This window comes from Lissotriton helveticus, chromosome 9, assembly GCF_964261635.1.
Source record: "Lissotriton helveticus chromosome 9, aLisHel1.1, whole genome shotgun sequence".
Taxonomy (NCBI): domain Eukaryota; kingdom Metazoa; phylum Chordata; class Amphibia; order Caudata; family Salamandridae; genus Lissotriton; species Lissotriton helveticus.
Window position 1 is genome coordinate 1,134,467,335 of NC_136070.1, and position 27,333 is coordinate 1,134,494,667.

Sequence of the window (27,333 nt, forward strand, 5' to 3'; positions counted from 1 at the left end):
ATTGTGGCAGCGCGCCCTATTCCAGCGAGAGCACTTTTCAAGCAGCGCTTGTTTGTGGCAGCTCCTGTTTTTAAAACTTACCCGTTTTTTGTCTTTGCGTGTCATTTCTTTTAGACACTTATCCCCTGTTTTTACTCGCCTGGCCTCGCACACCCCCACCTCTGTCATCACACTCGCACTCTAATCGTGGCATTTCACCGCGCTTTGCGGGTCCTTCGCCCCTGACTTGTGGCGGCCATCTTGGGTGAGTGGGTGCTAGCGTGGCTGCAAGTCCTTCCTCTATTTTGGTAGGACAGTACTTAGGCAACCATGCTGACGCGCAGCGGTTACGCGCAGCGGGGACGCCGGACTGACGCCGGAGTTACGCCAGAGTTCAGCCCGTCTGGGCCCAGAAGGGCTCAGGGCTGGTTTCCATGGCCGATTCGCTGGAGCCTTCACATATTTGCAGTAAGTATAGCAGGGAGGAACTTATGTCCTGGCGGTGTCTGAAATCTACTCCATGCAGATTTGCCCATGAGGGTGGACTCCCGTTTTTGCCTTGCGGAGTCTGCACTCTGGGTCGGGACACGGCCTCCGACAAATCCGTGCTTTCAATAGCTCTGCTGAATTGTCGATCCTTACCTAGCCATGCCATGGAAATTAACTCTTATTCTTGACCACAAGCTGGATGTATTATTTCTAACAGAGACTTGGATCTCCCCTAGCTCAGGCCCGGATATGGTTAGAGCACTTCCCCCAGGCTTTCTCATATTCCACCTTGACAGGCCTGTGGGGCGGGGAGGAGGAATTGCCATTCTTTACAGAGACACGTTAATTTGTAGGGCTCAGGATGGAGGGGTGAGCGACTGCGAGAGTTGCCAGTTCTCTCTTCGCTTGTCACCTACTGTTTCCTTGGCCGGCCTTCTTGTCTATCGCCCCCCTGGGACCTTGGGTAACTTTTCTAATTCCTTTTTGGAAACGGTTACGCTTCTCGCCTCCTCTACCGCCAATTTTGTGGCATTGGGGGACCTAAACATCCATTTTGACGACCCCTCCAACTCTTTGGGAGTAGATCTTCAGCACGATCTTAAAGCATTCGGGATCATCTTGGTTAACGCGGGTGCAACGCATGGGAAGGGAAATTTGCTTGATCCCATATTCTCTAACGTGGACTGCCTCAAAGCATTACCCACTCTGGCATTGCCCTGGACAGACCATTTCCTGGTGCAGGTCCAGTGGCAATTTGAAGTCTTAGGGGCATTAACCCCTAGGGTTTACACTGTAGAAAGAGCCTGGTCCAGGCTCCCAGTGGACACCTGGGTGGTACATCTGGAGGCGTCCCGGCCTATCCCCGGGTCAAATCCGTTAGTAGCCGATGAGAAGCTTAACACCTGGCTGACTAACTCGCTTGATGCCATCCTCCCCAAGAAAAGACTTCTCACCAGGGGTAAGAGAGTGGGATCCGCGCCCTGGTATACATCGGAGCTGAGGACACTGAGGAAGGGCTGCAAGAGGCTGGAGCGGATGTGGAGGAGAGATTGGAGCGAAACTAGCCGGAGAGAATATCGGACGGCTCTTAGTATCTATAAATCCGCTATCCGGGTAGCGAAATCAGAGTTCTTCGAGGAGAGAATAGGCTCATCGTCTAATTCCTCGAAAGAGTCGTTCAGGGTCATCAAAGAACTCCTGAAAGCTCCCGAACCACAGATCGTTTACGACAATCCTCGTGAGAAATGCTCTGAACTTGCCTCTTTCTTCAAAACCAAAATAGATAACATCTTGGCATCTCTCCCTCAGCCAGCCCAAGAGACTCCCTTGGGTGGTAATCCAGGGTTTCAGTCCAGGGCACAGTTAGTGGAGCTGGACTCTTTCGGTCCTGTCACTATGGAAGAAGTCCTTGGAGTCTTGGCGACCATGAAGAGTGGATCGCCGAAAGACCCTGCACCAATGAAATATTTGAAGCAGGTAGCCCCTACCATCGGCGGCCCAGTGACGGACCTTATAAACCTATCACTCACCCAAGGAGTGGTGCCCCCTAGTTGGAAGGGAGCGGTTGTCAAGGCCCTTCTGAAGAAGCCCAATTTGGATGCTGGTGACCTCACTAACTTTAGGCCTATTTCCCTGCTCCCTGGTCTTAGTAAGGTGGCAGAGAAGTTGGTGAATAGTCGCCTATCGGGTTTCTTGGAGTCTAACGCCCTTCTGGGTGACTCTCAAACGGGTTTCCGCCCCGGGCAGGGAACGGACACTGCCCTGCTGGCAGTTGTGGAGAATGCCAGGAGCATTCTGGATTCAGGGGGATCAGTGGCAGTGATCCTCCTGGACCTCAGTGCGGCATTTGACACCGTAGACCATCAGGTGTTACTCCAACGGCTGTCGGGGGTAGGGGTCTCCGGGATGGCCTTGAAGTGGCTCGCGTCCTTTCTGGAAGGCCGGACGTTTGAGGTATGGGAAGGCCACGAGAAGTCATCATCGATTCCTCTCCAGTGTGGCGTGCCGCAGGGCTCTTCGCTGAGCCCTACTTTATTTAACATTTATATGGCCCCACTGGAGAGTGTAGTACTGCCACTGGGTATTAAGATCATCAGCTACGCTGATGATACTCCGTTGGTAGTAGGGCTTCCCCAGTCGGCAAATCAACCCGACCGGCTGCACACGTGTTTGGTTAACATCTTCACTTGGATGTGTAGCTCATCACTCAAACTTAACGGCTCAAAGACGGAATTGATGATGCTAGGGAACTCCTCCCCCTCCTTGTCATCGAGGAGTTGGCCCAGCTGCTTGGGAGATGCACCTATCCCCAAAAAGGAGATCAAGAGCTTGGGGGTATGGCTGGAGCAGGACCTTTCTTTTAAGCCACACGCCAAAAAGACCGCTGGCGTGTGTTTCGGTCTGCTCCGGTCAGCTCGTAAGATTCTTCCTCTCCTCCCAGTGGCAGCCAGAAGATTACTCATCCAGGGTCTCATCATCTCACGGCTGGATTTTAGTAATGCTCTGTTTCTGGGGGCCCCAGAAGCTACTTTAAACAAACTGCAGCAAGTGCAGAATGCTGCGGCCCGTCTCCTGACGGACCTTCCCAGGCGTCAGTCAGCTCGCCCTGCGTTGAAGGCGCTACATTGGCTCCCTGTCAGGGAGAGGGTGAAATTTAAGGCACTCTGTTTGGCCCAAAAAATTTTGCAAGGGAAAGGTCCTCCTATCCTGCGGGATATGGCTCAGCTTTACAAGCCCTCCCGCGCCCTTCGCTCAGATCATCTTTATCTGTTGCAAGTTGCAAGGGTTAGGAAGGCAAGAACCGGTGGCAGAAGATTTTCCATAAATGTGGCTACACTGTGGAATTCCCTCCCCTTGCATCTGCGCCTGGAAACGAGCACTTTGCGGTTTCGTAAACTTTTAAAAACCCATTTGTTTCCTGCCTAAATGTTTGTGCTTCTTGCTTTGGTGTTTTTTCTGGATGAGCGCGGGGATGCCCAAGGGTAACCAGGCGCGTTATAAAACTCGATAATAATAAGGGGGTGGTAGTTTTCACTCTCTAAAAGCTCATATTTTGCATGGACACTAAAGGCAACTGAAGCTGAAATACACGAGCACAGATCAACAGTGAAGAATCAGAAGTATTGTTCGATGCCGAACCCTCTGCGTAACCAAAGGCAGTGATGTTAGAGCTTTTTAAAATTACTAATCTAAAGCAAGGATGGTACTGTGGTGCGTGATGCATTCATTTGTCCCTGTCTTAAGTATGATTAATCATTATTTCTGGGGTATACCTTATCCAGTGATCGCAGCAATGCCAGGCCTACTGAGCAGCAGTCAGTCTCAGTCTGGTGGTGGCTGTACAAACTTAAATCATGGACCACAACCCATCATCACACAGCCAAAAAAACAGCCTACGCACATCAAACGGAGAAAAGCACTACAAAGCCATGAATTCGCTAGCAGTGCCCAGGACTCCACAACATATTAGATTACATCCACCCCATGATTTTTTTGAAACCCTTTACTTACAAAGAAGTCCATGGCCATGCATCAGCCCACCCACATATCACCATCAACTCGAAGCTCACATCTGAAGTACCCCTCCCCCACGCTAGGACCACCTAAACTTATCCCACACTCACTTAAACCCTTCCCACACCTATGCAGAGCTTAAAAACTACAGAGACAAATATGTAAACGTAGAGCCAAATGAGTGAACTATATAATGTACTGTTATATGCTAGATAGGATGCGGAAGGTGAAATGGTTCAGGTGACTTTCATCTCAATAATATGAAAATAAACAGAACTTAACAAAATGTTGACAGAATCAAGGGCCGTTTCATTTACTCAACTATTAATAGCAGAAACCGAATTATGCAAAAATGTGGAGTCTTAAATGTGAGAAAACATGCTAGTAGAGGGGTCAAATAAATTACAGGTTTAACAAGCAATTAGACACTATTCCTGCTGTCCTCAAATGCATGACTGGTGGTATCAACTGTGTCCGACAGTCAGATAGGCAACAGGCGACATGAATGTCTTGGAAGTGAAAAAACTACAAAAACTGGGTAAAATTCATCATGGCTTTCCTTAAAAAGAAAAAAAGTGTTGATTTGGAATAAACAATAAAAAATATATATAATTAATCAAGGCAGATCTACTGAAAAATCTCTGGTAGCGTCAAAAGTTGAAAGCACTAATAATTAATTAGGTTCCTGCGGAGACCGGCTTTACGCCAAATCAGGATATTTTTAATCTGCATTTGTGCCTGGAACCCATTCAACTCTACAATAGGGGCCATTGTTACAGACGATGCAAAAGGACCAATGAAAACAAACATTTCACGTTACCTGTGAAGCAGCTGTTCATTTCAGGGACGTCATCATCGTCGTTTTCTGGGTGCACAATGCCAGCATTTTGCATGTCATTGTAAGACTTGGATCGCCGTGGAGTTGCGTGCTTGGAGTCGGACTGAAGGTTTCGCAAAGCATCACTGGAAATCACAATCCCATTGGCTGGACAGCTCGGAGGCTTGGGCGTCCCATAATAGTTACCTAGGCGATAGAGACATTTGCATATTGAAAAGGGGGAAGGAAAAGTACTCTGAACAGCAAGATATTTCCTCCATCAAAACACATTCCCGAATGAAAGCAGAAATTGTCGCACGTTCCGGTTTTTTTTTTCTGGACCCGACAAGCAAGGACTTTTTCCTCTCTGTAAGATTTGTGTTGGTCTTGACAGTAGCTGTGATGACAGCATTGTTGAGGAGCACGGAGCGAAAAGCGCTTACACAAAAGCAGCTCCGCCGAACGGCTGAACCTCATCTCATTACATCTGAATTTCAATTAGTAGCCGCGGCCCGTGTGAGCTTCCACACACTGCCGCGGGTTCATCAGGAAATAAAGCATGCATTGCCCCAATAACCCCGATAAGTGAATGGATTGATTGGCCTGTAATTATGCGGCCGATGCGGGGCTCTTGCTGCTGTTTTTTGAAATTGTTCGGAAGAGGAAACCTTTGCCAGTCGTCATGCAGCGCTAACTCTTATTAAACACTCGCCACTTCCGTTGTTTTTCAGTGGGTCAGTTAGGGAGTGAACCAGTGCTGTGGGAATGGCTGTTGTAGAGTTTCTAAAAGGAGCAAATGTATTAAAAAAATAAAGTGCATATTTTTTTTATAGCGCAACTTGACACAAGGGAATTAAAGCACTTTACATGGAAATCAGATTACATTCCACTTAAAAAATAAATAAAAATTAGGCACGTATTAGATAGATGTATCAAGGGCTTTTACCCATTCTGTGTCTATGGGAAAAGTGTATATATGGCCATAAGTGATGTGCCCAAAATCATAGGATGTTGAGCTGAGGCGGCAGCCTGGTTCCCCAGTTCCAAAGTCGGTAGCTTTGGTCATTAGGCCACATCTGGCCCCATCAATTGGCCCCTATATCTAAGAGTATACAATTTGTACACACAAAAATATAACATTCCAACAATCAGGTTGTCTGGCTTGGCAATTGGTGGCCCCCATGTAACTGGCCCAACTCTGTTTCTTCAAGATAGCAGGCCGACATACACTATTCCAGCTGGTCCCAAATTAAGAAAGTAAAGTTCCTCAGGAATAGCACTATTGCCCTTAATATTTCACAGGTGTGAAACACACACACTGATTTTTTTGCATTAGTCCCCTAGAAACGTTTCATGGCTGTGAGTCTTAAGCATCCAAATGTTGGTGAACTCTCCTATGATGACCGGCATAATGAGATCTGGCCAATAGATCTTTGGAGCGAGTTCAGACCAGCTTTCTAATGCGAATAACATGGTATTTCTCAAACAGCGATTAATCAATTGATTCCCCCAGAGTAAAATGTAGAAAAGACTGGCTTTTTATCATATAACTATTAATCTTCCCTTTCTCAAGCTTAGGGGCCCATATCTTCTTATTCTTTTTAATGCTATTCTCGGAGGTATGGCGATCCCCGGGTCGTGGCTGGGGGCAGAGATTGTACCTATCCACAAGAAGGGTTCTACTCTGCTTCCCGCCAACTATAGGCCTATAAGCCTAATAGACGTGCCCCAAAAGCTCTTTGCGCGCCTCATTCTAAACCATCTCCTAGACTGGGTCGAGGACAATGACATCATGAGCCCCCTCCAGGCTGGCTTCAGGAAGAACACGTCGACCATGGACCAAATTTTTCGCCTCCTTCTCCTGTATTGGAAGACGGTAACGTTAGAGGGAGGTCGATTGTACATGGTCTTCGTGGACCTGAGGTCAGCCTTTGACCTAGTCCCCAGGGGGAAGCTATGGGAGGTTCTGCAGAAGCTAGGAGTACCCCCTCACCTCCTTAGTATTATCATTAGGCTGCATGAGAACAACTTTGCGCAAGTGAGGTGTGGGAGGGATGGAAAGCTCTCGGGTAGATTCCCGGTCCGTCGAGGTGTCAGACAGGGCTGTGTTTTGGCTCCGACACTGTTCTGTCTGTACATTAACAGCGTCATTCAACATCTTGACGCGGTTGAAGACAATGATGCCCCGGTTTTGGCAGGGAGGAGGGTCCCGGCAATAATGTTTGCCGACGATACCCTCCTTCTTTCCAAATCCCCTATGGGGATCCAGAGGATTGTGGACGGTTTTGGCCGTTTTTGTTGCCAACATGGGTTGGAGGTGAACACTGAAAAAACTAAGTTCATGATCTTCAACCCCCCCACCAAAACTAGACCCAATCCAAAACTGGGGGAAACTAGTCTCGAAAGGGTTTCGACCTTTATATATCTGGGGGTATCACTTCAAGAAAACTTGGCATGGGACTCCCAGGTAGCAAGATCTAGGTTGAAACTCTCCCAGTTATCGGGCGCACTCTTGAAGGTGTCCAATAAGTCCACCTTCAAGCCTGTAAGCCCGGCTTTGGAAACGTACAGGTCCCAAGCGAAGGCAGCAGCCACTTATGGTAGTGAGCTGTGGGGACACAAAGCAGGGAAGGTTATGGCAGGGGTGGAAAATTGTTTTTTGAGACGTTTACTTGCTCTTCCGCAAGGCACACCACTCCTCCCTCTAAGACTTGACCTGGGCCTTCCCTCTATTGCTGAGGATCTACGGTTGAAACCTGTGAAGTTCTGGCACCGGATATGGACCACCGAGGAACTGTATCACTATAGGCAGGACCTTATTCATGTCATGAGGTTGAATGCTAACTGTAAAATCCCTTGGCTGGCATTTATTAAGTCGGAACTGTTTAGCCTGAACTTGCCAGACTTATGGGATGATCCAGCTCAGGGCTGTCGAAGTATTTCGCGTAAAGCCCTTGCCCAGCTGTACAAGGATAAAAACCTTGTTGACATGGTCAATGCTCATGACAGTGGCACTTTGACGGAATGTTTTATGGAATCCAAAAATTCTTATGTGTTTGAACCTTTTATGGATTTTATTTATCCTCTCTTGGCGAGGAAACTGTTCCTGCAATGGAGGTTTGGCACACTCCCTACTAAAGTATTTACCTATAAATGGTCGTTAGGGGGTGATAAACTCTGCCCATGCTGTAAAGCCAACGATGAAGATGATTTGCACATAATGTTCTGTTGCCAAGCCTACCGGAGCCCGAGGAGGCGCTGGATAGCTCCTCTGTGTCGGAACCTGGGCTTTAGGAAGTATCTACAGGCCTACAGGGTTATGAAAACCAACACCCTGGGCCACATTGTGTTTGCGGTCTCCAAATTTTTAATGGCAGCATGGATAATAAGGAAGAAAATGTCTGGCTAATTTATATTACCCTGTATTTTTCATCGTTGCAGGTCCAGTAGGATTTTTATTGTAAATATTGTGTTTTAAATGTATGTATTTTCATTGCATCTTTTATGGCCCATGTGGCCGAAATAAAGAATTTTTGGATTGGATTGGATTGGATAAAGCTGGATGATGGTCAGCCTCTGCCACAGATGACCACATATGATGATGGATGATCCGCATCATCCAAAGACTACCCACCATTTGGCATGCAGGGCAATCAATTGGCCACCAATAGTCAAATAAGTGGCAGCCAACCCTTATTGTGCTGAGCAGATGCCTCAAAAATCCTCTATTAAGTTTAAAAAAAAATAAAAAAATTCAAAACACAACCTCCTCCTGCACTTACAATACCACTGCTCTGTTCCCATTTTTGTGGCGCTTCATGTCACAATGAAGGACCACCGAGTAGTCCCTTTAGACCATTGAGAGAGGGTTAGGCCAATCAAGGGCCACACTCCACGGTATATTGTGGAGCTAGGGCTCTCCAGGGTTCAGAAAGCAGCAGATATCTGCCTCGTCTCCCAACAGAGCCGTTACACACTTCAGGACACGGGTAGACTGGGTCGACGGTTACAAACAGGAGGCACACAGGAGGTCACTGGAAGCCCAGCACGGATGTCGTGAGCAGCCAGCAATGGCCTCCATGCGACTAGTCCACCCATCTCCTCTTTTCATTGGTTGAGCCTTTATAAAAGGTCAGTCCATGAAAAAAGGAGACTGGACAAGGGGCGGGTTTGAGCTTCTGTTTAACTTTCTTTCAACCGTGGGGCAAATTTGACAAAATGCTTTTCTGAGCCCATCTTCCAGGTGGCGGGGTATTGTGTACATCCTTCACAAAGTAGTTGAGGGTTGCTTTGAAAAGAACGAGAGCATGCTAAAGCCACCTTTGCAAGTATTTAAGAACAGCGGAACAAAGGCAAAAGTTGACAACTTCCATTTTGAAAACGCCTTGAGAATTTCAAACAGGGCTTCAAAGTCAGACGTTTTTGTCTCCCCCCTCAAACGCTGCTCAGTCACGTTCAACATATTTTCCCAAAGAGGTCAATGACAGTTCAATCTGAATAGGGCCCGGTATATAAACAAAAACAAATACCAGAAAGGCAGAAACAGTGACAAACTAAGATTAAAGGCAAAGACCGACAAAATGTTGAATGAAAAAACACTATAACAATTTAAACAATCATCTACAGAGGAAAACAGAGAGGAAGTGGGGGCCGCAGCGTGAACAGTGCCACAAATATTGATAAACAAGGTGGTGGGAGAAGTTGTTAAACAATAGTTACAAACAGAAGCAAACAAATAAAGGGGGTGCTTAAAAAGGCGAATTAATTTTCTCTTAAACAATGAGCAACAATAAAAAAAAGTGAACCAAGAAAAAAAGCACACAGCAAGCCTCTTCAACAATACTATCTACAACTACTGCTCCACCACCCCTTTGAATGCAGCTAGAGACACTTCCCTAACAAGCTGTTCCTCAAACTCGCACTAACAAATTAGGAGACAATGTCAAGCATTCCAGTAATCCTAAAAAAATAACTGAAAATTAATAATCATTCAAAAACAGTCCCAATTGAACAACTAGTGCTCACTTTATGCTCACATGGCATAACAGATGTTTGTTCCTGCACATAATGATGTCAAGTAAACGGGGATAGCTGCACACTGGCAGAAGACCTACAAGATCTATATACACCCTTTTAACACCTTCGCTGCGGCGGCTATTCCGCCACAGCGCTAAGGGGGCAGGGGGGGAGGGGGGCGCGCGGCGCGCCCATGCTGGTGACGGAACCGCTCCGTCACCAGCCTCGGTTGAGCTGTGCTCATGACGGTGCGGTTCCGTCATGGCCCCGCCCGCATAATAGAACGCGCCACGCAGGCGCAAAACCAGCACCGCGCAGCCGCATCGGGCGGGCCATGACGGAACCGCTCCGTCATCAGCACATCGCCACCACGGCTGATGATGGAGCGGTTCCGTCATCAGCAAGGAAAAGGTTAAAGTGATACCATGGTGTAGTTCTGACCCACTTCAGAAGAGTAGATGTGCTGAAGCAAGCTCTGCAGTTTGTTCCAATGATTTTATGTCGGAGAGTTTAGACAGAAGAGCATGGGCCTCGGTCATGATCAGCAACACCAGTGAACTTGACGCTCCAGTGATCTATTCTACCACAAATCCTTTTAAATATTTAAGGTAGACCCCTTCTTGGCACAGCTGATTTACACACACAATCTCTATTTACACAGGAGCGCCCTGTAAGTATAGTACCATATTTTTAAGAGTACATACAGATATTACAATATGAACAAATGTGAACAAATGTGCGAGACCCATAATCCTTGATGGCTTCTTCCCATCCCTTAATGCCATACAATAATACGGACCTGCCATCTGGCCACCAGATCAGTTTTTAAACAACATACAAAAGTTTTGTGAAATAGAGAACTACACCCAAATGTAACAGGATCATAAGAATCACTAACCATCACTTAAGGTTCATTCTCAAATACAGCCTTGACCATCCTAAACAGTCAGCTCCATTCTCTGTCCCATTATCACAGCACAAGAGAAAGCAGATATATTTACATACAAAGATGCAAATGGGAGCAGATCAATGTCAATCAACTGGGATATCAAACATCAAACTCCCCTCAAATTAAAGACAAATGTAGGCAATCATCCCAGTGATATGGGACATTTCCAAACTCTTTGTGGAGTGAAAAAGACCTTTAAGATCATTCTATATGACAGGCCGCTCCTACAACAGAGATTAATTCAACTGTTACATGGTCCACCAGCATTGCCCATCATCCTCTAGTCACTTAGTCACACCTGCCAAGAAACCTCTGGCTTTTTCAATGAAGCAGTCAAATATGAAACTGTTTTTCTGAGGCACCACTGAAAATGCAGAAAGCTGAATCCCCAGCCCTGGCTCTGAAGACCACCAAAGCCTTTCTTGGTACGAGTCTGTACCCAGATTACATGAAATGCAAAACCTGAAAAGTGCTGATTTCAATGCAGCACAGACAGATACATTTGACAAAAAAACTGTTTTCTTGATTTTTTTCATTTACTGTTTTCTTTATGCAATTATTACAGGCCAAGAAGACTTCGGATTAAGAAAATTATCCTAGATTATTTCTAATTATTTAATTAGACAACACCCACAACGTGTCCCCATTGACTTAAGGGATTCACTAATAAATGAGCAGAAAATAAAGAATCCCCCACTTACAAATATGGATGGGCATTATTCAGTAATGTTTGAGAAAGTCAGTTGACTCTCCTCAACTTGAAAACACCTATTTCAATTTGTGCAAAGGTCAATTCTATAATAATAAAATTTTGCAACAACCCCCAGGCTCCTACCATTAAGACTAACTCTCTCTTTATGCAAGAGTATTTGTTATATTGTTCTTCTTATTACATTATATGTCAAAAACTGCCACTGGTCTTCAGAGAGCACTCTCTGTGCTGGAAATGAGGCCTGAGTAATCGGCAAACAAGAAACTGTGTTTCAACCTTGCTTTAATAGATATCAGAAACAGGGGCGGGTCCTCTGTTTAAATAGTGGAGTGTCGCCACACCAAGAAAAGCCCCAGGTCAGACCTGAAAAAAAAAACTTTAATAAAGTTGATTTATTACCGTTTTATTTTTTAGCAACTGTCCTGTCCTGAACGGAGTGACAGGACGGGACGGGACGGGGCCAGTACTGCCGTGCCGAGTGACAGTAAGAGGGGAGCTGTGCGCTTTAGAAATGTGCATGTCGGTTTGTCTGGCTGTCTTGTTACAGCCAGCCAGCCAGACATGCGCATTTTAAACTACTCTAACCTAGCTGTCTTAGACAGTTGGGCTAGAGAAAGCGCAGGCCTCCAGTGCTCCTAAGAGCACGGAGTGACGCTGCTCCCTCGAATCCTGACATTGCTCTCATGCTGGTGAGAGCAGCGCCAGGATTGGTTAGGGAAGTTGGCTGCTGGGTCCTGTGTTGGCGCCTACCAGTATTTTAAAGGAGGATGTCACGTCACGGAGGAAGGTAAGTCTGTTTTATGTTTTTGGTTGACCACCCCCAACCCTCTTTACATGGTAGCTGCTACTGATCAGAAGATGCGGAATACAGGTGCATTATTATGGGTATATGCGCTGTCTGATGCATTTGGTACCTTTTCACTTTCCTAAAACTATTAAATTCCTGCGCTGATCTTCATTAAATTCCAAAAAAGGAAAATTCGGCCAAATGTTCTTCACTCGCCCACTTTTACTTAACAGTTGATCAGTTGTTCATCTGCCAGATCCTAAACCTGCCTTGGGGCCATTATGCCATTTTGATTTAGTCAATTATGAGAAATAACCTTAAAGACTGCTGCACTCACTGAATTTGAAAAAAACAAACTATTTAAAGCTTCCTCCGTTAGTTCAGGCATCCCTAAAACGTGCTGATAAAAAAAAAACAACAGTAGGGCATCACAAGAAATATCATGAATGGCGTTATGGCTACATCACTGAAATTCACACCAATGAATTCATATCTCTGCACCTTTTTAACAGCATATGATGAAGTGCTAAATCAAAAATTAAACACTCAATATACAATATTGTGTTAAGCTGAGAGTTTTTACTTTATGTGTGATGTGCTAAAAAAAAGAAATCCGAATTGAGTGCGCATTTCGGAGATGTTTTAAAATTATATAACTTTGCCAAAACACAAAAACCTAAAAAGGTATAAAAAAGGACCACAACTTTTTCATCAACATTACCCTAATGAGGGCTTTGTGCCAAGAAAGTTAGTATGCCATTTTAGCAACAGTCCTAGCCATTTGGTCACATCACCCTACCTCAGGAACCTAAAACTAGGGAAAATAGCTGAAATAGTCCCATTATATGAATGAATGAATAAATATAGATTTCTTAAGCACGACTGACATCCATAGGGCATTAAAGTGCTTTTACAGATTAAACCATCGGCAAGGCTGAGGAAACCCCGGCTAAAGACTTAGGAAAAGCCAGAGGATCAGGAAGCAGATGTAGGCACATACAAGTGTTTTTAAACATAAAACAGGAGAAAACACAATTGACTCTAAACTGTAGGCACACAACTGCAGACCAATGCTTGAGCACACTGGTCACTTAGTTCTCGTCCAACCAAAATTCACAAGACCAGCTAACAATCCAAATCAAGAGCATGAATTTTATTTAGATATCCGCTATATCCAAAATATAACTGTAGGACATTGAGGAAATATTCCAATACATTGCTAAACGTCTTCTTGAGATACAATTTACAAATTGTATAGCCCAATGATTAACTTCAATGCGTTAGTACATTTAGCAAGACAAAAATGCTTACACAGACAGTCTCCATTTCCCCATGTCCAATTTCTAAGGCTTCCTACTGTAACTATTAAGGTTCTCTCATTTCATTGCAATCATATGCCTTTTTTTGCAATCGCGTCCCATATATTTTGTACTAAAGGTCAAAGTGACCTCGAAAATGTTCATCAGCCTATGCAATTCAGGTCTTGTGTGCAATGCACCTTATTCTTTAGAATCAAAACTTGTTCTATTCAGTTTGCATACCCCTTTTGGATGTACGCTGGTAATTATTTTTTTCTTTATGATTGGTGGTCAAGTGGTATGTCTTTAATGTTTGCCATGCAATATCAATTCCTGGCATTCAATTTGCTCCAAAACCGTACATCCATGTTATTGCAGAGCACCTCTGCCACATTTAAAATGTATTGTAAACGCTGTCTAAAAACATTTTGTACGATAAAACATTTTCACAGATAAAGTATTCTTCAGTTTAAAAAAATAAAACTTGATTTGGCTATTCATTTGGTTTTGTATAAACAAAAGGACTGGAGAACCAGAAGATTATCCAACCTTAATTTAAACTCATGTTAGCTTGGGTCTCCATGCTTTGTCACATGGTCTTCGAAATAAGCACCTTTCCCCAAAATAAACATGTTTATTACTAAAAAATGCTGAGGAAATTCACTTTTACAGCAGGGCAGGCCTTTGGGTGAATACTCTGCATAACCTGAATCTTGATCAAACACTGTTTATTGACATATTTCCAAGCCCATTGAATTACATTCAAGACTCCTCACCTGCTTTCAAGTTTATAGGCCCCATGAAGAGAGAATTTATTCAGCAGTCATATCCGGGTAAAGACAATGGTCTTATGAAATGTTGAGACCACATTGAATTCATTAAGAGCTGTGCACAAACTGATGCAAGAACTTCGGGATGCAAATTACACTTGCACTGAATGTCTGAGGTACTGCAACCAATTTAAATGCAATAAAATGGGGAATACAATATGGAGGTAAATCACCTGATATTATTCCCACCATGGTCTGTTTGTTCTCAGAATCCCCTGTACCTTTTATTTTTTTAATAATCAATTGGTGTGGCTCCTTATCCAGATGGACTCTCACTACAAGGGTATAAATGACGAGCAAACGGTCTACTCTGTGCTGCAAGTACTATAAGAGTTGTGCATGTTGCCCACTCTGATGGGAACAACTCCAGCTTCAGAAAAAACAGTCAGGATACAATCTAATCCAGTTAGCAGTGCAGGATACAGAAGGAGGAAGAGGAATGGAAAAAGTAAAAAATAATAGAAGTATTGGAGATCTCCAAATAGGTCCCTTTCGTAACACGTTTCTATTAGAAAAAGGACATGAAAGAACTAGTCAATTTCAATTGATTATCAAGTGCTGCTTCTAGGCTCCTTCAACCTCAGGAGTCCTGTGGACTCTTCCTAGGAACCAAGTACCCTTAACCGAAATGTGTACATAAAACATCTCGAAGTTTTAAAATAGGGGGAGCAGATTGGTAATCTGCTTTCACTATAAGGGCCAGGAATCTTAATTCCTGGTCAGCAAACAGTGTATGAAGTCTCCAAGCCATGAATTCTCTCCCATAGAAATTATGTTCTGGGATACTCTATCAACATTCAAGCTGCAGATCACAAACAGTCAACATATTCAGTGACACTCAAAGTGTAAATGGAACAGTAAACATCTTCAGGAGATAAAAGCGAGTAACAAGTAATGCCTCAAAACACAACAATACTTACGAAATAGGAATTGGGATTTGGAGATACGTCATTTTAGCAATAAGAATGAGGTTAGCTGTTAAAAAACAAGTATTTCTCATAAAAAAAGGTGAACAGATATGGTGCAAAAAATTTCTGGATCTGAAAGATCCCTTGGACAGAGATCAGACACCGAAAAATGTCTTTTGTATAGAAGAATTATCTCTAACAATATATGTTTTTTCATTGAATTAAAAAAAGATACCCAAGTTGTACAAAAGCCATTGAATGTCCTCAGATGGTGGTCAGGGTAACAAAAGGTAAAATAGGAAGATAAAACAGAAGACTATTACAGTCGGAATGTGTCTCAGGAGATAGTGCACCCGGGGGCGGGGGGGGGGGTGGGGGGAGATGAGGGAGTAAGGGTAAAACAAAGTATTAATATCCAAAACATTCAACAGCACCAATTCCCTCCAAAGCAATCCCTCCACCCAAGCACCTTCGGTCATCACCCCACATAAGTGACCATCACATTTATGTACAATGTAAACTCAAACAGCCCCCCAAGCCAAGGACCGTGGATCTCCAACAATATTTGGCAATTAGTCAATTTGACGGTTTGTTCTGGGTCTTAGAATATATTCAAGAATGAACTACAATAAACACGAAAATGGCTTTCAGCTTTTGGGAAATTCTAAGCCACAGCGAATCAAGAACCAGGCAGTGTTCGCTACTGTATCCCAATTGAATACAGAGCAACAATTTGAAAGGCAGACCTGGTCTGGAACATTATAAAATATATTAAGCTCTGCAAGACAAAATGACCCTGGTAACATCAAACTGAAAACCCCTTCCCTTGGAGCAGTGGAGGATTTCTTTATTTCAGTTATGGTTTTCAACAGAACCATCATCTTTAAATGCGAACCTAAAGGCGAATGGATCATTGCAAAGACTACCAGGTGGAGTATGCACAACCGATACTACTTCTGTGATGGGTCAGGTGGTCCTTGCAAAAGTTATTTTCTAAACACATGGGCCAGGAGAAAGTAATATAGGAACCCATTAAACAGACTGCAGAGTGGATAATCCTGACCTTTCACCAAACTAGTAAAGGAAAGGGGACAACATTTCTCTTAAGGATAAAAAGATCCAGAACAGCAAGATTTACTCCAGAGCACCAGGTATGATGTCTCGCTCATTCTAATTGCAAGCTCTCTGGCTCAGGAACTCCATTTAAATTCGCTCAGAAGTATTGTTCTATATAAAAACTGCTTGAGCAAAGTTTGAACAGGAAAGCTTAAAAAGCCACAAAATAGCCCAGGCCCCTGGAATACGGATATTGAGCCAAGCCTCTTCTCAAGACATAATGCCATCCCTGCAAAGATATTCAATAAAGAAAAATAATGAGGAGGAGCTTAGCGCGCATCCAAGATGGTCGCGTGAGCACAGGGCTCCCGGGACCCTCGCCGCCTCCCGCATAATCCTGCCACAGATGACGGGTTATTGAAGATTTCACCCTGCTGATCTGAATGCTCCTTTCCGAATTTGATTTGGATGCCGGGAACCGGACTTACTCCGTTTGCAAGTTAGCGGCCTACAACGGGGAGCAGCCCGGGACTCAGGTCCCCGAAGTACCATCGTGGTAATTGAACAACAGCGCCCAGTGGCGGTGGTCTTGTGCCCCCGTGGTGCTTTCGGTTTCGTTTTTGGACTCTCTGGGCTGAACCCAATTTCCATCTTACTTCAGCCTCCCGAGGTCTGCACTTGGCATGTGCGCTGGCCCGCCGCTCTTTGTGCTTTAGACCTTTCGGGGATTGACCTGACGAGGAGCCATTCATACCAGGTCTCGAAGGGCCCTCAGGGGCACGTTGCACACTATGGCGGGCAAGCCTGAAGGCGATAAGCAGAAGACCAAGAACACGCACCGAGGGGGTGCCTCTCAATCGAACAACATGTATCGCTACACCCGTCCTAAAGGTTCCCCCCCAGTGGTGCGTGCAACACACCGGACTAGACCAGGGATGGTTCTGCGTCGACGGCGGAGCTAACCTTGCGGGACGTCATGGGCGCCATTGCGGAGATCAAGACTTCCGTGGGCCAGCAGTATGAGACACTGGCCTCGAAGTTAGACACGGTGGCGATCGACATTAACTTGATCAGAGCAGATCTGGCGAAGACCAATGAACGGGTCAAGTCTTTGGACATCTTGACCGCCAGTCTTACAACTGACGTGTCTGATCTTCAGACTGAGGTCCGAATCCTACGCTCCACTAACGACTTGTTCGCCCGCCGGCTGGAGGACTCAGAGTCGTGCAAGGCGCAACAATGTCCAGATTATTGGGGTTCCGGAGAAGTCCTTTGAGATGACTACAGATCTCCTCGTGGAGGACCTGATACTGAACCATCTGGCCCCCAAAGGCCTCAGTAACTTTTTTGCAGTTGAGCGCGCCCACCGCGTTCCGGGTGGAGCTCATAAGCCAGGCGCTCCGCCGTGACCCATAATAGCTAGAATTTTCAACTTCTGGGACAGGGACGCTGTTTTACAGGCATCGCGAACTGGAGGTCCCACGAAATTTGAAAATGCAACCATCAGCTTTTACCCGGACTTTACCCAAGCAGTTCAGAAGCAGCAAATGGAATTTATGGGGGTCAAGCGGAGGATGCGGGACATGGGAGTGAAGTACTCTATTCTCTTTCCTGCCCGGCTTCGAGTTGAACACAATGAGCCAACGCTTTTCTTTGATCGGCCTGAGGTCGTCAGTGACTGGCTAGACACTTTACCGACGCGTCGAGATCGCCCGGATCTCTCGGAAGGCGCAGAAGGTGGCCTGCAGGAACAGGAGTGAGCGGTGACTACGGCACGCCAAGTGAACGGACTTTGCAGCAGTGGTTTGATGGCTTTCTATGTGACTACATTTATTTGCTGAGCCCGGGGGTGGCGGGGGGGTACGGAACTCTTCCTCCTCCTGGGGTTTCTTTCTTTTTGTAAACTAGTTACTAGTGTGGGCGACAGGCACACTGCAAGTTGGGGTGGTTCTTTGGACTAGCGCAGGGGTGCAGGGTGGGGGGTTATGTTCTAGGGGTTTTCCTGGGGGTGGACTGGGGACTTTTGTTGGGCTTTGTTAGGTTTAAAGGCAATGTCTTACGATTTATCTGATTTTGATGTCTGCTTCGCTGGAAGGGGGAAGTCGGTCCTTACTGTTGGGATGCGGGGGTAGGGGGCTGAGGGTCCTCAGTTGGAACGTCAATGGCCTGGGGGATGGCATTAAACGGGGTATAGTGTCACAATTCATGAAATGTTTCTCCCCTGATGTGGTGTTGTTACAAGATACGCATTTGATTGGGAACATGGGAACACGTGTCGTGCAATGAACCGCCGAGGGTATCGTCTGGTCGCCCACTCCGGATTCACCACTGGGTCGAGAGGGGCGGGGATTCTAGTCAGAAGTTCCCTCCCCCTTGCAATAGATGTGACCACTCTAGATGACAGAGGTAGATATGCTGTTGTTACCGGCAGATGGGAGGGGAAGACGATCTCCTGGGGTATATCCGATCACTCCCCAGTGTGGCTCTCCATTGACGCTCAGTTTGGGGCGGAGGGAAGAGTGGCCCGATTAATCCCTGGCACTTTCGTAATCCCACGATCAGGGCGGGTATGGTCAAGTCCATCGATCAGTACTTTGCTGAGAATGTGGGGTCGGTGTCCTCTTCTGTTTCCTTGTGGGAGGCTTTTAAGACTGTGATCCGTGGTCAAGCCCCCTCTCTCTGATTGCCGGTGCTAAGAAAAGGAAGACTGAGGAGGTGGGAAAATTGGAGGCTGACCTCAGTAGCTTGGAGAGAGAGTTGGAGTCTGGTGCGACACAAGAAAAACAGCATGCGCTGGCGCGTCGGATTATCGTGCCCTGGTGACAGACGCTGCCAAGGCTATGAGCCGGGAGCAGCGGGGACGCTTGTATGATGTGGGGGATAAAGCGGGAAAGTTGATTGCCAGGTTGGATAAGAAAGAAAGGGCGAGTCGTGTTGTGCCTGTGGTGGAACGTGCTGATGGAGTGCGAGGGGTTGACCCAGTTGACATTGTGGAGAGTTTTGCGTGTTATTTCCGGAAGGTGTATGCACCAGTCTCAGACAGACCGGAGGAAAACTCGCATCTGTTGCTTAGGGATATCGCCTTGCCCTGTCTGTCTGATTCGGATAAAGAACTCATGGAGTCGGAATTCTCCAAGATTGGCAGGCGGCGGTATCCTCCCCGAAAGAAGTCGCGATCCCGGCTCGTCTCCGGCTGGTGCAACTAAAGATTTTACACCGTGTCAATGTAACTGGTCCCCGTCTGGTTCGTATGGGTCTCGCTGCGGATGGAGTATGTAGGCGTGGCTGTGGTGCGCTGGGTACCTTCCTACATATTATATGGGAATGCCCGGCTGTAGCTCTCTTTTGGAACCGTGTGCATGTGATTATGGAAGAGGTCACGGGTGTCTCGCTGCTGCCTGAGGCCCGCCGTTGTTTGTTGAATATATGGGAGCCGAATGACTACACTGTGGCACAAACGCAATGGGCTACGCTTGGCAACATGGTGGCTAAAAGAGACATAGCACAGTTATGGGGGTCCCAGAGGGCACCTACGACTTCTGCGTGGGAAGAAAATATGGACTGGTGCATGTTCAGGGAAAAGACGGTATATGTTGCACGTGGTAGGCCTAAGAAGTGGGGTAGGGTCTGGAACCAATGGGATTAGTATCGTGGGGAGATCTGTGCCCCCCGTTCGCGGGGGCCCCGGTACTGCCACACCCCCCGTGACCTGACATTCCTACAACTATTTAGATTTTCGTTTTCTGTGCCCGATTACCCGGGGGCCCCCCCCTCCCACTTTTCATCTCATCCTTATTTCTACATGTTTGTATGATATGACTCTCCCCCATGAGAAGCATGTTCGCCGCATTGCCTCTTGTATTGTGTGTTATTGTTGTTTCTTTTTCGTCTTTCCAATACTTAAAACAGTAAGACCTTCACTATATCCTACACCACTATTCTGCTCCTGTCCAAACGATACGTTGAAGTGCTGCTGGGCCACCGGGCTGTCAGCTGAAAGCTGTGTAAATTGGCAATATTAACTGTCCTCTATTGTTTTAGCGACTGCCGGCCCCTGTGGTTGTAGGCTCGCAAATGTAATACTGCAATTGAAATAAAGGTCTTAAAAAAAAAAATGGATTCAAAACATTCAAAAAGGAACATTTTATACAGAGGAATATACAATAGGAAATAAACAAATGGAAATAGAATGAGAGGAGAAAGGACCATGTGGGCTGGTGGCTAAAATACACACTCCATGCCTAAAACATAGAAAAGCCTGCTGCAGTGAAAAAACAAAACAAACATGATTTCTTTCAAATAGATATGTGTACACCGTGCATGGGTGAGATCAAGTTCCCCATCTCCTTTTTGGGTCTCGCTGGCAATGCATCCGCAAGGATGCATGTGTCCAGCTGGAGACGTATAGCGATCAGTCTGGGGGGAAGGAGGACAAGAGGGTGTACGAGCTTTTTCTCCTGGATTCGTGTGCGCGAACGCGCACGTCGCGTCCCGCGCCGTACACATGCGCGCGCAGACAGACACTCACTCGCTCACACACACACACACACACACACACCCTCCCCCACAGTCACACACACGCACTCCAAGACACATACACCCCCCCCGCACGCACACATACACAGCCCGCACCCCCCCCGTACGCGCGCGCACACACACGCTCCCCCCCCCCCGCAGCTCAGCAACCCACTCACCGGCTTCCTTCGTGCGGCGGCTCTCCTCAGCTGCAGGGCCCGGCAGCAGGACTCTTCTTCCCTCCTTCGGCACCGGGACGCAGGGTAGGCTCCTGCCTGCTCCGGTGCTCCAAACAATCGCGGCTCTTCCGTGGGAGGCGGGGTAGGCTCCCGCCCTCCTACTTCCTGTTTCCGGTTGTCGCGCCGGCCTGCCTGACTTCCTGGTCGCAGGCCGGCAGAGTGACGAGGATGTTTGATTTGCGGTATTTATTTATTTATGCATTTTTATATAGCGCGGACTTTACCCGAAGGCGGTATTTATTTATTTATGTATTTATGCATTTTTATATAGCGCGGACTTTACCCGAAGGCGGTATTTATTTATTTATGTATTTATGCATTTTTATATAGCGCGGACTTTACCCGAAGGCGTCAGAGCGCTTCACATTAGGAACAGAAATGAAACATAATGAGAAACATTACAAAAGAACAGGTTGCAAAAACATACGTTACTTACATAAGGTAATAGTGACAATTGTGAGCAAACAAAATACATGAGGTAGTAAAAACTATGAGCAACCAAAAATACATGAGGTAGTAAAGGTAATAGTGACAATCGTGAGCAAACAAAATACTTGAGTAAAAATTGTGAGCAACCAGAATACATGGGTAGTAAAGGTAATAGTGACAATCGTGAGCAAACAAAATACTTGAGTAAAAATTGTGAGCAACCAAAATACATGAGGTAGTCAAAAGTGCACAAGAGGAAATGAAAGTGACAAGTGTGCAGTTATAAGAGAAAACAGAGTATAATTAGAGGTATAGTCCTGCAATAAGTGCTAGACACTCAGGCTCAGGAACAAGCGTTACATGGGCAAGGTGGCACTTGTGCAAGTATCAAAGGCAAAGACATGTGAGAGGTAGCAGCCGTGTGTTGCAAGGGCAGAGTGGTGTGTGCATGTTACAAAAGGGCACCGAACACCAGTACATGGAAAATACTGCAAAAAGGCAGACCCCTCCAATCACAGGCATACACTGGGAAGGCACTTCCATGGTCATGGAAAGTAGAAATTATCAGTAGTGGGAAGTCTTCCTCACAAATAGCAAGAGGACGTGAATTACTTTTGGAGGTGTCTCTGGAGGAGGAGAACTTTGAGGTCCCTTTTGAAGGCCTGGGAGGAGGCGGTGGTCCGGAGCTTTTTTTTTGTCCTCTCGCGGTTTGTAAATACAAAACATATTGCATTACAAATGCTATAGGTATCACATTTGCGAAAGTTATAACTATTGGCATTGTAAATGACGAAGCTATTAATTTAGCTATTTAAAAAAAAAGAAACATAAATAAAAACTTTGCCATTTACAATACCAATAGCTCAAACTTTCCTAATGCGAGACCTATTGCATTGCAAATGCTTGTTAACCTAATGATGGCCACATTTCATGAAAGATTAGTTATCAGTCCCTTCTATAATAGACTCCAAAAAGCACGAGTCCTTGTTTGAAAATCAAACTCAGCATACTACTTTATTGACATGGTGTGTTACATATGCTAATTTCTATCAAGAAATGTAGCCCTCATTAGGTTAAAAAGGAGAAAGGGATCTTGATAATTGTAAAATACCATGTGATGTGCTTATGGATATAAGAACTGATTTGGAATAAACTCGAAGTAGGTGTATGGTTTATATTTAGTGTATAGAGTGTGTGACTGCATAGCTCTTTGAGCTTATTATTAAATAAAGTAAGGAGTGGTCTCAGAGAGTGAGACTCATCGCCATGACCGCCACAGGGAAGGGAGGCAGAAACATATAGAGTCCCCCTTTGTAGAACCTGGACTTCCCCTTTAGGATAATATATTTTTACAAACATACTAAATATTCTGGGCTCGTTGTCACTTTGGAATAATGTTGGTGAATCTCATGATTGGATCTTATTAATTAGTTATTGTACATGTGGTGTTCCCTTTCTATAACGTTTTTTGATTTATTTAATTTGCTTTTGGGTTTTTGGCACAGTTAACTCAGTAAAGTAGAACACCCACTCTTGAGGAACGACTCAGTGTGCGGCGACACTTCATAACCATCCAAAATTGCAGTTCTATGCTAGTAATGTTGCATGATTTTCTAACACTAACTTGACTCATGAATTCGCACATTTTGTACACGAAACACCTCAATGGAAGTGATTTTAAACTGAAACACACAAAACCTCTCTCATAAATTGATCCGGATTCGATTTCAATATCAACTGGCCCACAGTTTCAAGTCTCTATTAGCAGATATTACAAAACAACAACTGTTGGGACAAACCTCACCTAAACCCCACTTCTACAGTATTAGGGAGGTCCAAGAGCCTATAACCACAGCAGACAAACAAATCTACCTCAGAATGGACCTGCAGAAACACCACCACCACACTCGACCCAAACACCCAATATATTATGTAATACTCTACTGGATTCCCAGAAGCAAGAGCACGACTGCAGCCAGTAATCAAGAAAGCAATAGGACATGCCAATCATTTCAGACAACCATCATGAATCCTGTTTTTTCTATAGGCACCATCAAGAATGGCGACCTTGAAGGGATCATGGTTGGACAGTTGCCCACAAAAAACTTGAATAGGAGCCATGCAGAGTAACTTATTACAACAGACTAATGTAAATTGCACCCACTCCATCTTTCACTCCTTTCCCACCATTACGATTTGTGTCCAGATAAGAGCACCATTCACATTACTTATGCATGGCACCAAAACGCTTCCTAAACACAGCATCTTTCTAACCAATCAGCACCACATATATGTAGCAAGCTGCATTTTGTACACCGTGCTTCAGTGCCTTGCACGACGTATGAAGAGCAATACAAATGTAATTACTGCTACTAGACACGAGTGCAGTTTCTGACACGGACGATCATTTAATTCTACTGAATAGGCTTCACCAATAATATAGGAATTGCGTGGTTTTACACCGCGTGCCGTTACAACGTGTTTTTTTCAACGCAAGTCGTTACCACGACTTGCGTTGGAGGGGTGCGGACTTCGGATTTTTTAAATTTACTATTCTAACACCAGCCTACGTACAGTAGGGAAGGTGTTGGATAGTAAATTAAAAAAATCCTTGTCCTGCAGCACCCTCCAGCGCAAGTCGTGGTAACGACTTGCGTTGAAAAAACCGCGTTGTAATGGCACACGGTGTAACAGCCGCGTCGTAAAGGCTGTTCCCCAAATTACATCATTGATATAATATTTCTTTATTGACCACTTCCACCATGTACAACTGGGGCCTTTAAATGTATTTCAAATGAAACAAAGCTGGAAGGTAAGGCTCGATGCTATTCTTTAAACACCTACCGCGCCCACTCTCCCACTCACTAGATAGTTGAAGTGACCATAATGTGGAGTATCGTCCATTTGCAAAATATGAGATCTCTCAAGTAAACCAAAGCGGGGTTTGAAGATTCATCAGACTAATGCATCCCCCATCCACTGCTTTAATCTCAGCATGACACCCCCTCACCCCAGTCACATGAATCACGTACTTGAACCCAGGAAGATTCACTTTGTCTTTTATTCTCCCACGGTAAGTAAAATGAAGCATCACTCAGACAATCTAAACTAAGAAGAATATGTTTCAGAGCAAGTGTGGTAGAAATATCTGCACTCTTACTCTCCCTATTACTATAACCGTACTGGGCCCTTTACGATTAGAGAATCTGCAGCATTTTCATTGACCATAGAGGCAATGATCCTCTCATTAATCTATCTTCGCAAATAAGGGGGGTCGAAATAAGAGTGACCAAAACACTGTTAGCTGTCCAACGAGAACCATAAATTGACAGCTAACTCAAAAATTTGATGTCCGGTTTAAGTACACCACTGTCAAGACCATGCTGCAGAAAATCAAAAAGTATTGCAATTGGAAGACCCAACTCCTAAGGAAGTGAAGTTGGACTAGAATTATTCAGACCAAAAGTTATGCTACGGCTATACAGAATAAAAGAAACAGAACTTGATATTCCATAAAAGTTCACCGATTCTCACTACAATGTATTCAAATCATTGGAAAATAGCAGTTTCGGTGAAAGAACCTAACTAGACTCAACAATAGACTCAGACAGATAATAATTTGGTTATTGCATTATAGATTTAAAATTCATGGCAATAAGTAGTCTTTTAAGTAATCTGGTTAAAATTAGCACAGCTTGCAATATAATGGCTAACATTCAAACCAAGCATCATGGAATGATTATCGCATAAATCAATTTACAGAGTCACAGAGCACTACTACCATCAAAGGCAGAAGGATAGCTTATTTAGCTAAAGGTTCACGAGCCTAAAGACAAAGCAGAAAATGGTTCAGATCTAAAGTCAACTAAGGGCGAGTCCAATAGTACGGGACAAAGAGATACCAGGCAAACGGTTCGGCAAAGAAGGGTTTCAGTCCATCAACTACCGACTGTAGCATTTGGCAAAAGTAGTTCAAAGTAAAGGATGGTTCTTGAAAATCATCAAAATTAGATCAACCCTCTTACACAGGTAAAAGAAAAAGTAGGGTTATGCCCCTCCTTTGGGGTTTATTCTTTCATAATGTCTCTGTAAGAGTCCTAGTGATGTAGCATCACACCACTGTCGGAAGATTGTCATGTGCTCAGATTCACCTAAAGTCATGTAGGACATTTGGAACTACAGATGGTTTTGGAAGCTAGTCATGACAAGCGAGATTCAAAGTTCGTACAGGCCTAACAACGATGAAAAATACAAAGTATCCACTTTTTTAGTAACAGCCGAGTGCACAATTTTCTCCGTTCTTATTACAAAAATTGTTTAACTTTTTATAAACTATAGATCCAACATAGTGCATTCTAATGGGAAGCAATAGAAATACTAGGCCACTTTATTAATAGGACATTATTTGATCAGCAATTGCCAACAAACACCATTTTTATACATATTCTCTTTAGTTCAACTCATTTGTATGTACTATTGTTTTTATATATGTTTCTTCATCTTTCAGTTGAAATCATATTTTTATGGTGCTTATACTACACTGGTCTCAGTTTTGTGCATTACAGTGTCTAACAAGTCCAAGGTACAACTTTCAGCTTTTTGTGTCTTAAATCATTAAATGTGTTGTGTATTATGATTTTTAAAATCTTACATCAAATATTTACATTAGCAGCAGGAAAACCTTTGGGTTAAACTAACTTTACAAAAGATATACCATTGTTACTCAACTGTAAACAAGGTCTAAAATATTAGAAAAATTTGACTGCCTCTCACATTTTCAACACCAAAGAGCATTAACAGTACATGCCTGTTTGACCTGGCCCTTTTTGCAGGGTTAGCCTGTAGCCTTCTGTTGTCGAACTTGTTTTTGTTGGCATCAGGACACTGTGCATTTTTTCCGGCTAACCAATGAAAGTGTGTTTGCACTCTCCCTAAAACATGGTATAATTGGCATCTACCCGATTGGTACATTTAATTTACATTTAAGTCCCCAGAATATGGTACCATATGTACCCGGGGCTGTCAATTAAATGCTGCTAGTGGGTAACAGCACTGATTGTGCCACCCACTAAAGAAGCACTGTAAAACATGTCTCAGACCTGCCACTGCAGCCTAAGTGCAATTTCAAACTGCCATATCAACCTGACAAAAGAAACATTTACCAGGCCTAAACTTTTAAGTAGCCCCTAAGTCAGTCATGTAAAGGCTCAGAGTGCACTGGATTGTATTAACGAAAGTAGGACAAGTGAACTTAAGTTTTACATGTCCTGACAGTGAAAAACTCCCTAAAGTTGTTATATACTGTTGTAAGGCCCATCTCTTCTCTTTGCTAACACGGGGTACCTTATTACATTGAATAAGTGCCTATTTTGTGTTGGGAGCAGATAGAGATATGTTGTTTATACTCCAATACATTGTAATTTAAAATCTTCTTTAATGGTAAAGTCTGATTTTAAGTTAGGATTTATAAAATGGCACTTTAAGAAAGTTGGCAATTTCTTTCCCCAAACATTATTAATGCTTTCTGCCAGTGTCTTGGGTCACGTGACTGTTTGGAGCCTTGATAAGGGAAGAGGAAGAACTTTCCAGAGCCAGGTGTGGGCTTAGGTAGGACAAGGAGTGACCCCACATTCAAGGCTGGCACAAGGTATAAAACATTGCACCTCCTTAGCCACTAATCCGAACACTCAGACCTGTGGAAATTACAGAAGGACTACCCTGCTGCCAGAAGGACTCTCTTGCTGTCTGAGAAGGTAGACTGGACCAATTTGCCTTGATCCCAGGCAAAACGGAGTG

The 27,333-nt window shown here is 44.6% G+C and overlaps 1 protein-coding gene across 12 annotated transcripts in view; it reads right to left on the reverse strand.

Annotated features, from left to right (window-relative positions):
• The window catches only part of MAGI1 (membrane associated guanylate kinase, WW and PDZ domain containing 1), a 1,290,512-nt gene that overhangs the window by 309,008 nt on the left and 954,171 nt on the right, over window positions 1–27,333 (reverse strand). For all 12 annotated transcript variants that reach the window (XM_078661551.1, XM_078661549.1, XM_078661547.1 and 9 more), the window contains one exon: window positions 4,802–5,005. In XM_078661551.1, coding sequence (XP_078517677.1) covers window positions 4,802–5,005 — 204 coding nt within the window. The remainder of the gene's footprint in view (window positions 1–4,801; window positions 5,006–27,333) is intronic.